The 12,991-nt window shown below is 55.3% G+C and overlaps 1 protein-coding gene across 11 annotated transcripts in view; it reads left to right on the forward strand.

The window, feature by feature from the left end:
• Nucleotides 1–12,991, forward strand: part of PLEKHG3 (pleckstrin homology and RhoGEF domain containing G3) — a 42,734-nt gene that overhangs the window by 18,734 nt on the left and 11,009 nt on the right. For 7 of the 11 annotated variants that reach the window (XM_032618689.1, XM_032618697.1, XM_032618684.1 and 4 more), the window contains 9 exons: nt 8,152–8,532; nt 9,698–9,795; nt 10,976–11,045; nt 11,319–11,365; nt 11,473–11,623; nt 11,714–11,845; nt 12,069–12,251; nt 12,391–12,555; nt 12,816–12,902. In XM_032618689.1, coding sequence (XP_032474580.1) covers nt 8,191–8,532; nt 9,698–9,795; nt 10,976–11,045; nt 11,319–11,365; nt 11,473–11,623; nt 11,714–11,845; nt 12,069–12,251; nt 12,391–12,555; nt 12,816–12,902 — 1,275 coding nt within the window. In that variant the 5' untranslated portion in view covers nt 8,152–8,190. Of the gene's footprint in view, nt 1–7,478; nt 7,499–8,151; nt 8,533–9,697; nt 9,796–10,975; nt 11,046–11,318; nt 11,366–11,472; nt 11,624–11,713; nt 11,846–12,068; nt 12,252–12,390; nt 12,556–12,815; nt 12,903–12,991 lie in introns of those variants that run through there. The other 4 variants (XM_032618669.1, XM_032618677.1, XM_032618729.1 and 1 more) reach the window with 2 other exon arrangements.

A 12,991-nucleotide genomic window follows, 5' to 3' on the forward strand; every position in this document is an offset into this window, starting at 1 on the left:
AAATGGGGCTTTCCCCAGTACCTTATGGCTCTCCCATATGTCCACCCTGGAGATGGATTGTGTTTTTTCTTTAAAACCCAAGGACCAGTGTCAAGGATGGTTTCTACTGATCACTTCTTTGTGCTTTTGCCGCCTCACATCACCTTCAATTCTGTTCCTCCTCAGGCCTGTTGTGCCCCATGGCTTTGTTCCTCTCCTAGCTGAACATGCCGGTCTCTACCTGTGGAACCCTGAGGAATGTGCCCTGCCTGCTACAGCAAAGGACTGTGACTCATTCATACTTCATCTTCTGGTTTGACCTTCTGTGGGGCATAGATATCAGACTTTTTCCTTTCCAGCCGAATTGCTTTATGTTTGCCCTTATAATATCATGGTCCGAATGTATGTTGGGATCATAGATGATGGATGATTGGTGAGGTGAGTGGGGAGGGGAGGGTTAGGTCATGCTGGTTCACCAGGTTTAACCCATATCTTTACTATTGATTTGAGATGTAGGTCAACTTTTCTAGGCACACATCAGAAAAATCTCTTGTCCTGGTGCTGTGGAGCAAATAGTAATTCATCCATCATCCTCATTGCTACCATTTATGGAGGGTTTACTGTGTGTCAGTTGTACAAATTGCTCTACTTGTATCATCTCAATCTTGGAGACCAGTGAGGTTGGTAGTACTGCTGTGCTCATTTTACAGGTGAGGAACTTGAAGCTTGGTCGGGTCAAGTGACCTGCCCAAGGCCACACACAGCCAGCAAAACGGAGGAGCTGAGGTTCAAACCACATTGCCTGACTGCAATGCCTGTGAATCCGTTTAGTGCGTTTAACCTCTGCTCTGGACTCCTACGTACTCAAACTCAGATCTAGTGGGCCCCTCTGTTCCCACTTGCTTCCAGCTGAGATTCTCCAATGCCTTTGAACCTGTTGCAACAGTAAATGCTGCAACTCTTGAAAGTGTGGTTCAAGCCGAGAGGACTCCAAACAAGCAGCCCCTACAGTGGGCATAGGGGGGGCAACTAGATGGCTAATTTTTAGCGTTGGGTCCCTGAATTTTGCTGATAAGGAGGGGTGGTCCTGTGAGCCTTTTTGACCTAGAGATGAGAGAGGTAGGGTCTCTGGGAACACTGGAGCTGTCTGATTTCTAGCACAGTCTTTAGCTCCTCCATCTTCTGGGGACATTCTGTCTGTGTCGTTTTCCTTCTTAGTTACAAGTTGTGCTGGGAGCAAGCTGACCTACCCTGGCTGAGAGCAAAAGCAATTTCTAATCAACAGTAATTATTCTCATTTGCCTTCGGTACGTGTTTCTGTGAAACCTCCTGGTGGACTGCTTTTCCTGGGGCATCTGTAGGGCCATCACTTTATTGTAGTCCCTTCTCCAAACTGTAAAGTGGTCCCTTGGCCACTTTCCCCTTCTCCCAGTTTTTGTGGCTGGTCATTTAATATGTGGCATGGCAGGGCAGCGGTACCCCTGCTCCAGTCCCTTGTCTGGGGCCTAGGGTACGGGACTGCTGGGCTGAACGAGCGGTCACTGCTCCTGCGTGCCTCTTGGTGGATCGGAAACTTGCTGGCAGTGACTGATGTGGAAACTCATTAGACTAGGAGGAACTGGCTCAGGTCTTGACTTTGACTACTGTTTATCTTTCACCTGACTGTGGGAGTGGTGAAGTGCTCTAGGCACAATCCTGTAGGAATTTATTGAGCATCTAGTGTGTGCATTGCCTTCTGGGGGTGAAAGAAGGCCCAGCCCACTGGGTTTTATTATCTCGTCTGGAAGGAAAACCTGCACATAAGAGCCCCCAAGGACCAGTGCTTTATGTGATACCCAGGTTCATTAGAGTTCAAAGAAGTGCATGTGTATTAGCGTCCCATGGCTGCTGTAACAAACTGCAAACTTAGTGGCTTAAAACAGCACACATTTATTATCTTATAGTTCTAGAGGTCAGACGTCAGTCTGGGTCTGCATGGCTATGTTCCTTCTGGAGGTTCCAGGGGAAAATCTGTTCTCTTGTCCTTTCCAGCTTCCTGAGGATGCCTAGATCCTTTGACTTGGGGTCCCTTTTCTCCATCTACAAAGCCAGCAGCCTAGCATCTACCAACTTCTCACTCTCTGTCCCTCTGCTTTTGCTGTCACATCAGCTTCTGACTCCTGCTGCCTCCCTCTCATAAGGACCCTTGTGATTACATCAGACCTACCCACGTAATCTAGGACAATCTTCCCCATCTCAAGATCCTTAACTTGATCACATCTGCAAAGTCTCATTTGCCATATAAGGTAACGTGCATAGGCTCCTTATATCCAGGAATTAGGATGTGCATATTCTTGGGGGAGAAGCATTATTCAGTCTGCAATGGTGTGTGTGTCGGATGGGTTGGTGATGGTTGGGGAGGCCTTTCTGAGGGAGATGATTTGACCAAATTTGTGTAGGGAGAGAATGTCTAGGACACCTTCCAGGTTTGAGAAGCAACATGAGCAGCTGTTGAGCTTGTGGGTGGTGGGGACAGCGAGGTGTGGGTGAGTGGTCCTCCCACTGAAACGAGATGCCAGGGGCTTTCCTTTCCTTCCAAGGCTAGGCCGAGGGAGTTTTTTGGACTTCAGTCTGTGTGTCCAGACCCCCTCCCAGAATTCAGGTGGGAAGGCTCCATTGGCAACCAGAGCCTTTCCTTCCTAGCAGCTGGCTCAGCCACACTTGGTGGCCCCTGCTATTCCTGGGTGGTGGGAAAAGGAATTCACGAGGGAAAATGAATTTGAGCCAGCTGGCCTGGGTTTGGGTGGCCCAGAAACCCTGGTCACACTTCGCACAGCCTCTGTGGCAGTCACGTTGCTCACACTGAACACAGTCAGTCCCTAGGGAGCCTTCCCTTGCCCTCCCTTAGGGTGCTTAGGGCCTCTGAGTCTCTGGGCAGGGACAGGAGGGTCAGAAGGAGAGGGCAAAGGCCAGACCCTCTCAGGGATCCTCCCCATCCCCAGGAAAGCCTCGATGGTGTGGTGAGAGGTGTCCTCAGCTGGTATGACCTCAGCCAGCTCTACTCATCATCTGCTGGCCGGGGGAGCCGTAGGAACAGACCCCAGAGAGCCCAGCTTCTGTGGGGACAGCGCTGGGCAGCAGTGTGTCTGGAGTGGTGCTGAGCTGGATGCATGTGTGTCTCTGTGTGTGTGTGTGTGTGTGTGTGTGTGTGTGTGTGTGTGTGTGTGTGTGTGTGTAGAGCACAGCTGGGCACAGGATCTCAGGGTGAGATCTCTGTGGAAGTTCACATTGCTCCCGCCTTGTTTGTCTGGAAAAGCTGTAGCTTTTCTCTGTTGCTTCCTTCTGGTACGCTCTCTGAGCACATCCTGACAGTGCAGTTGAGGGGTTAGGGGGAAAGCCAGAGGCCTGTGGCTGCCCCTGTTTGGAGAGCCTTTGGACTATCTAGCAGGTGTCGGTAGTTGGGAGATGAAAGAAGGTCAGGAAGGAGGGCCACGCAGCATGCAGCCCCCCGAGCAGGGAAGGACTTGGCCCGCTTGCCGGTACCCGGTGATTCCCTGGACTTTGGAGCAGCTGCCTTTGGGGGAGACCCCTCTCTCGGTCCCCGCCCGCCTCCAGAGCAGGTGTGGCGCTCCGCCTCTCGGGTGTGGGGCAAAGCGTGGTAGGTGAAAGGATGACGTCAGCCGCCTCCGCACCTGGACCCAGCCTCTCCAAACCAAAATGTTTTCTGGGGCGTCTCCAGAGCGCCAGCCTGCACAGCCTCCTCCCGGTCTCCTGCCTTCTCAGCCCACTAGCCCCCGAGGGAGGGCCGGAAGGGAGTGTTGCTGAGTCCGGGGGACTCCCTAGGACCAGAGAAGCAGAGGTTCTCCGAAGGTTCCAGGTGAGTTCCCCTCTGGGACCGTTCTTTCTCAAGCTGGGGGTGAGCTCAGGGAGCAGGGTCCTACTGCCTTAGTGACAAGAGGCCTGAAGACAGAACATGGGGGCTATGGTGGGGTTTGGATGGTCACTTTTTTCTGTTGGAGGCAGGAGGCTAGGTCAGATCGGGGGCACGGTGCTGAGTCCTCGCGGGGCAGAGGAGGATGTGGGACTTGGCCCCGGTCAGCTGTGCTGGGAATCCAAGGGGCCTGCTGCAGCCTGCTTGCGTTCCTGCCCGGGGATGTTCAGGGAAGGTCCCCGTTGGTGGAGCCAATAACCTGGAGAGGTGTGGGTGGAGGAAGGGTGTGGATTAAACTTAGAAAAAGTTATTGAAAAAAAGAAGGAAATTGATCTCCCTTCCTCTCCTGTGCCCCGACGCTTAAAGGTGCGTGTTTGAGCAGCTTATTGGGACCATCAGAAAGGTCTTACAGGACCCTTTCAAAGAGAGCTTCCCAGGTGTGGGAGATACAGAGTTTTCTAGAAGACTGACTCACTGACTGATGATTGACTGGATTGATTTGTGTTGAAAGATGGAAGAGGTCACTGCGGAGCGATACTTAGGGAACTGGAGACTAGTGTGACGGAACGGGGTGGGCGTGGACATCTGACTGCTGTCTGTTAACTTTCTCTCCGTGCGCACTGCCCCAGCGGACGGTGTCTTCCAAGATGAGTTTGAAGACCTGAGTTCTAATCTTGGCTTTGGGGTGAATCTTACCATATGGGGTGATGCTCCGTGGAGAGGAAGGAAAGATTGCCTCCGCCCAGGAACACGTGGGCCGGTGCTTCCGCCGTCTCTGTGGGAGCCTGAACTACACACACAGTAATGGTTGGATTGGGCTTTTAGGACCAGAGTGCACTCACATTAGGTGTGATGTCCCTTTTCCCTCTCTATATAATGGTGTCTGCTAACAGTCCCACTTGGACTCTGCCTTGTCTGCTCTCACTGCCCCATTTGCTGTTCATCCCTCCCTTTCTGGGTCTCTGTGTTCTTTTCCAGAGAGAGAGAGAGAGAGAGAGAGAGAGAGAGAGAGAGAGAGAGAGAGAGAGAGACAGAGCGAGCTTCATGATCCTAGGTCTCCTGGTCACTGTAGGGCTTCTCTTATCATCCGAGCAGTTACAGTCCGATCCCTATGCCCTCGTGCTTCTTCCCCTCTCCATGACCTGTAGTCCTTTGACCTGGAATCTGTATTTTTCTACGTTGTTCCAAGGAAAGGGTAAATGGGCAAATGTCACATAGTAGGAGGTCTAGAAATAGCCTTAAGGAATCTTAACTCTCTCTCTCTCTTTTTTTTTAACCTCCATTGGCCTTTGTGGGGTAAGTGAAATGTCACGTTAAAAGCCCTGACCTTTATGTCTTAATATGTCCCCCGTGGCTTATGCTGAGGCAAAGCCATGGCATCCAGGGCTGTGACTAATCCTTTGCTGTGGTTCTAGCTGGTGTGAAATCCATCAGGGAGGCAGCCAGCAGCGGGCAGGGGCAGGAGAGCATGCACACTGAAGCCTGAGTCCAAATCCAGGCTCTACCGCATGCTTCTTCTGTGGCCTCAGTTTCTGCATCTGTAAAATGGGGATAATAATAGTACTGACCTCATAGAAATGTTATGAGATGAAAAGGTCTTGTTAATGTCTACAGCACTTGGAACATTTTTAGCTGTTAGTCATTATGCTTTCTTTTAACCCCAGGAGGATTTGGGCATGGGCACTACTTTGAAAACATGATCTTGGTTTGCAGGCAGATGTCTGTGTGCAACCAGAGAAAAGTTCTCCAAATAGAAAAGATGTTTTAGTTCCTGGGCTTTTGAAGTGTGCTTATGTTGCACCCTATGGCAACGGGGCCCCTAAAGAGTGACCCTCAGAAGGTACCCTTTAGAGATAAATCTCCCTGAGAGTATGTGTGTGTGTGGGGTGTGTGGCTGTGACTAATCCTTCACTTTAAGGCCGTGACCTGACCAGCTGTGAAATCCATTAGGGACTTGGGCCTTTTCGGTTTAGCATCCCCATAGGGGCTGACTGATCCCAGGTTTGATCTGGGAAAGGTCTTAGGTCGTAAGTCCCTACCCCGTTGTTCTAGTTGGGATTGACAGGCCTGGGGGGCTGAGGGGGAGAAGGGGTGGAGGGGCTGTGGTGTGACTGACAGTGCACGTGACTTGAAGGACACCAGAGTCCCACAGGGCTGGGGTTAAGGGCTGGGGCGGAGTTTGGGTCTTTGTCTCTCTTTGTACTGAAATGACACGCCACAGGTGGGTAGAAATGACTAGCTGGTTAATCTTAAAGGCTCTTTTGAGGAGGTAGGAGAAAGCAGTGGTGCTGCATTTCCCAACGGGCTCTCCTCTGAGATGCTCAGTTTCACCAAGATGATCCTGTTAATTAATCCTTTCATTGCACCTGGAGGGAGGGAGCACTCTGGACTGGCCCCAGTGCCGCCACTGTGTCCTCATCTGCAAAATGAGAGGCTCACACAGAGCACCTCGGAGGTGACCCCGTCCCCCAGCTGAGACATGCAGTGAGAAATTGCTGTGCTTGAGAGGGTCCTTGCTGGGCTAGCGTGCATGGCAAACAGGTCTCAACGCTCCAGACTTTAGCTCAGTAGTTGTACATCCTCCACTTGCCTGATCACCTTTTAAGGCCCCTGCCCTTAGGTCACTTACAGCCTAGGGCAGGGGGTCTTACGCAGAGAGTGCTACAATAGGGGTACCCCTGGGGTGCTGTAAGAGTACATAGAAGGGGCCCCCAGGTTTGGTTTCTGGGGATGTATGGGGGTGGCTTCTGGGACCCAAGGGTTGGTATAAGTGACACAGGTTGGGGGGCCGCCGTATGGTGTGGGGTGGATAGGGAGGAAGTAATGGCCAGGCAGAGAGAACATTTGCCAAAGCCAGAGCCCAAGGGCGCTGGCACAGGTAGGGACACTGGTTCCAGGTTGGGGCACAGGCACAGAAAACCAGGGGGCAAATTCAAGGCTGCCAGAGTGATGGTAACTTCTAGACCCTTCTCCTCATAGCTCTAGCCTGTGATCTAGTAGCTTCTGATCCTTAGAACTAGAGGTGGAAGTCTTTGGGGCAGTAGCGGTGAGAGGGATGCTCTAGAACATTTTTCCTATGGAAACAGCAATCAAATGAACATTCTGGAAAGTGGTGTTGGTGAGCTCTGGTGCTCTGGGATGGGGCTGGAGTGTCCTTGACCTTCCCAAAGCCCACAGCCACCACCCCACCTCCACAGACTTGCTGCTCCAGGCTGGCCTGCCTGTGAGCCACACCATCTGCTTAGGGAATAAAGTCCACCTGAGGCTATGTTTGCCTCACCTGGGAACCGTTTCCTGCTTGCTGTGCTGCCCTGATCTAGATCTAGCTGTGCTGAAGGGAACTTAGGGAGACTCACCGGTGGCTCAGCCCTGGGGAATTTCCTGTGCCCCTGGAGCCAGGGTGAGTCAGGGACCTGTACAGGGGGCTGGAGCTGGGGGCAGGGGGGGTAATGTGGGTTCAGCCTTTGTATCATCTCCTCTGCCTTCTCCGTCAGTATCCAGAAGGTTTCAGGTTCATGGTGAAGCCGCTGGTGGCCCCAGAGATTCTGCGATCCAGGGGAGCATCTTAGCCTCTGGCACGTCGATTGTTAAGAGCCGGATCCTTGACAGGTGGACACTTGGGAAGTGCTTTTTGACAACTGCCATTATTATCACTGTTTTGATGGTTTATGGAGCCGTTGCTCTGTGCTGGGCATCAGGCTCAGAGCTGTACATCCAGCAGGTCACTGCATCTTCGGGGGCACGGCCGAAGCTGAGGCTCTGGGAAGCTCGGTACTTTGCTGGAGCGGAGGCACTGGGCTTCAGATTCCATCACAAGGCACCCTGGACCGTTGCTCTGGCAGAGATGCCCTCTCTGCTTTTCTGGGGCCTCAGCTTTCTGAGCCCTTTATTGTTACTGGATGTGGTCCACCGTGGGAAAGATGGAGGTGAAGCTGTTGCAGTCAGGCAGGAATGTCACTTGGGCATCCTTGCAGATGCTCATACAGTCTGAAGGCAGGGGCCTCCTTGAGATTCCGAGCTGTTGCTTTTATAATTGTGGTAAAATACACATAACATAAAATTCTCATTTTTAAGTGTTCCCATCGTTGTGCATCCATCGCCTCCAGCCATCCGTAGAACTTTGATTATCTTGCAAAACTGAAACTCTGTATCCATTGAACAGTAACTCCCCATTCCCTCCTCCCCCAGCCCCTGGCAGCCACCCTTTTACTTTCTGTTTCTGCAAGGATTCCAGAGGTTTGCCCTTTGTCTGTCCCGCGCAGAACCTCCCTGGAGCGCCCCCACCAGGCAGCAATGCAAGGATGCCCGTCTCTGCCTCGCTCCACCAAGATGGCAGCCAGGAGCGGCCCGTGAGCCTGACCTCCACCACCTCCTCGTCAGGCTCCTCCCGTGACAGCCGCGGGGCCATGGAGGAGCCCAGCGGCTCCGAGGCTTCGGCCGAGAACGGGGCCGGCTCCCCGCGCGGCCGGCGTCTCCCCAACAACAACTCCAGCAGCTGGCTGAGCGTGAGGGGCTCCCTGTCCCCTTTCAACAGCCGGGCGTCGGTGGCGCCTGCGCACAAGCTCAGCTACGTGGGTCGAGTAGTGCGGGAAATCGTGGAAACGGAGCGCACGTACGTGCAGGACCTGCGCAGCATCGTTGAGGTGAGGCTCACCCCTCGCCCCCGGCGGGGCTTTGGAGCTAAGGTTGGGAGGGGATCCCCCTCTCCTCTGGGGCTGGGGCTGGCCTCTGGCTTCGGGTGGCCCAGCTCTCGCGCATAAACCCACTTCCACCCAGGGAAGGAAAGTTGTCCCTGACATGTTTGTCTCCAGGAGCTGCTTCCCATGGCGTAGTGGGGAGGCCTCACGGCTCTGGCCCCGGGAAGCCACTGGCTGCTCACGCTGCCTTATGACTTGGGGTCCGATCAGTAGCTTGGGCCAGCAGAACTTCCTGCAGATGCTCGGGGCGTAGGCACCCCTGATAGGGAGCGGGGACAACTGTGCCTAGCGGAGACTGAACCGCAGTGAAGAAACTGGCTCTGGACCCCACCCGGCCCGCGCCCAGATTCCTGCCCTGTTGTTTCCTGCTTATGGGGTCTTGGGCACCTGCGTAAACCACCCCCACAGCGCCCAGCCTCAGGTTCCTCATCCATAAATTGAAGATGCGGGGCTTCGCAGGGCCATGTACGGGTGCTTCACACTGGGCGAGGTGAACGTGTGAGGGAGCTCTCTGCCCTTCAGAGGGAGGTGTATTCATTTCCTAGGCCTGCCTAGCAGACAACCACAAACTGGGGCTTAAGGCACATTAGTTTATCCTGTCCTAGTTTATGAGGCCAGAAGTCAAAAATCAAGATGCTGGCAGGGTTGGTTCCTTCCGGAAGCTCTGAGGGGGGGAGTGCGTGCCAGGGCTCTCCTAGCTCCTGGAGGTTGCTGGCAACCCTTGGTGTTCCTTGGCCTGCAGATGTATCACCCCGGTTTCCACCTCCGTCTTCACATGGCTTTCTCTGTGTCTCTCTGTGTCCTCTTATAAGGACACCAGTCACTGAATTTAGGGCCCACCCTAAATCCAGTATGGTATCATCTCAAGGTCCTTAATCGTTACATCTGCAAAGACCCTATTTCCAAATAAGGTCACATTCTGAGGTTCCAAGTGGATATTAATTTTGAGGGGGAATTATCCAACCCAGTACAGTAGGTGATGTCTGTGAAATTGTGTCATAGCTGTAACATGCAGTACAGAAATGAGGTGTGGCTGGGGGAGAAGAGGGAAGACGGGCAGGGACAGGATCGTGCCTGGGGGGGCTGGGCCCTGACGCCTCACTCCACGCAGGACTACCTCTTGAAGATCATTGACACGCCTGGGCTGCTGAACCCGGAGCAAGTCAGTGCCCTTTTTGGGAACATAGAAAGCATCTATGCACTGAACAGGTATGGAGCGGGCCTGACACGCACCATGTTCTGCCTGTGAGGCCCATCTCAGGGCCTAGGGAGGAGCCCCGGATGTCCCTGGTCTCGTGGGCTGTGACACGTGGGCCAGGGTCTGATCCCTGAGGGTGGGGAAGGGTGGTCTATCCCTGTACAGTGGTATAGTTAGCTCCCTGCAGGAGAGGGGGCCTGTGGGACCGTGTGCCCTGGGGCTGATGTGCTCATTTGAGGCTGTGTTCATGTTGGGTCCAGCCTGGGCCAGCGCCCCTCAGGGGACTGCTGAACCCTTGCACGTGATGTGCTCTCCCCTGTCCGTTCGTGGCCCCTTTGTCCTTCTCATCTTGGTCGCCCAGTGCAGATCTCTTCCTCCTCCTTCCCACTGATTCCGTGGGAAGTCGGGGCTCCCTGGAGGTGATCTGACCCATTAGGGGAACACACAAGCCGGGCAAAGCGGGATGAGGGAGGCCGAGCGAGGCCTGGTGAGGGGCTGCTTCAGGGCAAAGGGGCTCCACGAAGATCACACATGAGTGGCTCCCGGGGCCCCCAGACTCTCCAGAGAGAGGGCACTGGTCCGGAGGAGCAGAGCTTGTGGGGACAGCATTGACAGGACAGGAGGAACCTTACCCCAGGCGCCTTAAGATGGGCAGAGGGACTTCCTGCTGGTCAAGCTGGGAGGGCAGACGGAGGCGAGACTTAGGTGGGGGGGTGGGGTGGGGGGGGTTGGGCAAAGAGGAGCACAGGAGGGGAAGGCAGGGGGAGCACTGAGGTTTCCTCTAGAGCCCCCATTTAAGAACAAGCAGTGCTGGGAGACTCACCCTGTCTCTCCGCTTTCCTGCATCCTTCTGAACTGGGGGCCTTGGTTTCTTTGCGAGTTCCCCCTCTCTCCTTCCCCCTTTAATGTCTGCTTTTGTGTGTTTGACCCCTGCCTGCAGAGGAGCTGTGTCCCCTCCCAAGGTGGGTACTGGTGTCCCTTCTCCCTCTCCTGCTTGTGGAACGCATGGCTCTTTTTCGTCCCCCACCTTTGCAGTGGTGCTGGATACTTTCTGTGTTGGCTGCCCCGGGCAGGGCTCGCTGACACCAGGGCTGGCGTGTGTGTGGGCACCAGGAGGGTGGGGAGGGAGTGTAGTGGTGACTGGAGGCTGCGGGCGGTCCGGTGTCTGATGACCCTTCTCCCCTTACCCAGCCAGCTACTCAGAGACCTGGACAGCTGCAATAGTGACCCGGTGGCTGTGGCCAGCTGCTTTGTGGAAAGGGTAAGAAGAGCGGGGTCCTTGCCTCCATCCTGCCTTGCTGGGGGCCTCTCTCCAGGGGAAGTGCTGAGTGCCCGGCCTCAGAGAGGAAGGGCATTTGGGGTGGAGCCACGGGCTGCTGGGTGGATGGCATGTCCGAGACAGATGGGTACAGAGATGGATCTGCAGATGCCCGGGGAGAGTGTGCTCTGGGGGCCAGTTGCATGTGTGTGATACACCCAGGTTTATAGTCAAACGGGAATCTCCCTGAAATTACTAATTTTGGTCTTTCTTTAGAGCCAAGAGTTTGATATCTACACCCAGTATTGCAACAACTACCCCAAGTGAGTAATTAGGGTGGAGAGGGGAAGCAGAGCCATTTGGCGAGTCCAGAGCACCCCACCTCCCCACGCAGGCCTTCCCTGGTGACGGCCCCTTCCTCCACTCCCAGCTCAGTGGCTGCCCTCACCGAGTGCATGCAGGACAAGCAGCAGGCCAAGTTCTTTCGGGACCGGCAGGAGCTGCTGCAGCACTCACTGCCCTTGGGTTCCTACCTCCTGAAGCCAGTCCAGCGCATCCTCAAGTACCACCTGCTACTCCAGGTAACCCCAGGGTGCTCCCGAGTACACAGGGCCTGAGGGAGGGGCAGGGCCCTCGAGCCTGGGCTACCTAAGCCCCTGTCTCCCGCCCAGGAAATCGCCAAACATTTTGATGAAGAAGAGGACGGCTTTGAGGTGGTAGAGGATGCCATTGACACCATGACTTGCGTGGCCTGGTACATCAACGACATGAAGAGGAGACATGAGCACGCAGTCCGGCTCCAGGTGCTCTGGGGCCGGTATCTGGAGGGACAGGCAGGGGTGGGGCGGGGTTTGGAAGAGGGAATGCGAGCTGAGGGGTGGTGTCGGGGAGGATGGGCTTCTCTGGGGGGAGCCCTTGGTGCAGTGTGTCTCTGCAGAACCCAGGCGGTGGCTCCCGGGGCCCTGTGTGGTTCCCAGCAGGGTCTCGGGCACCCTGACCCTGGGGGTCGGGGATTCGCTGCTGCAGGAGATTCAGTCTCTGCTCATCAACTGGAAGGGGCCAGACCTGACCACCTACGGGGAGCTCGTCCTGGAGGGCACGTTCCGCGTGCACCGTGTGCGCAACGAGAAGACCTTTTTCCTCTTTGACAAAGCACTGCTCATCACCAAGAAGCGGGGAGATCACTTTGTCTACAAGGGTCACATCCCGGTAACGAGGCCACCGCCATCTCCCCTGCCCCCTTCCCACCGTCCCGACGGCCGGGCTCCACTCCGTGTCGCCTTCACCGGGCCCCGGGTTGGTGTGGACGCAGCTCCACCCTTAAAGATTACTCTCCCTGCCTCCCCAGATGGTCTTGAGGGGCTGGGGCCCCAGGTCAGCTCCCCGCCTCGTGCTTGACTGCCCTCTCCCTCTGCCCCAGTGCTCCTCCCTGATGCTGATTGAGAGCACCAGAGAATCCCCGTGCTTCACCGTCACACACTACAAGCACAGCAAACAGCAGTACAACATCCAGGTGAGGGGCGGGCTGGGGCGCGGGCTGGGCACAGAACCCGCCCCCTCGCGCTGCGGCGCGAGCCTCAGAGCCTCCCTCTGGAAGGGAGAGGTCGTTGTGGGCACCTCTCAGGCTTGTGCTGAGGAGTCAAGGTAACCTCACAGAGCCCCCAGCACAGGCCCTCTTTGGCCTCTGCCCTCCTCGGCAGAAGCCCAGCGCACGCTGGTTGGCTTCAGGCCTGTCATGATAACCCCCGCACCCTCTCCCTCGGGTCCTCCCAGGCCAAAACTGTGGAGGAGAAACGGAGCTGGACTCACCACATCAAGAGGCTCATCCTGGAGAACCACCATACCACCATCCCCCAGAAGGTGAGTTCCCAGGGCTCCTGATGGGGTACAGGGAGAGGGTCCCTCAGAACCAGCTCCAGGGTCCACTGGGGCCTCACCTTCTGGACGTT

The sequence above is a fragment of the Phocoena sinus genome, chromosome 2, assembly GCF_008692025.1.
Source record: "Phocoena sinus isolate mPhoSin1 chromosome 2, mPhoSin1.pri, whole genome shotgun sequence".
Classification (NCBI taxonomy): domain Eukaryota; kingdom Metazoa; phylum Chordata; class Mammalia; order Artiodactyla; family Phocoenidae; genus Phocoena; species Phocoena sinus.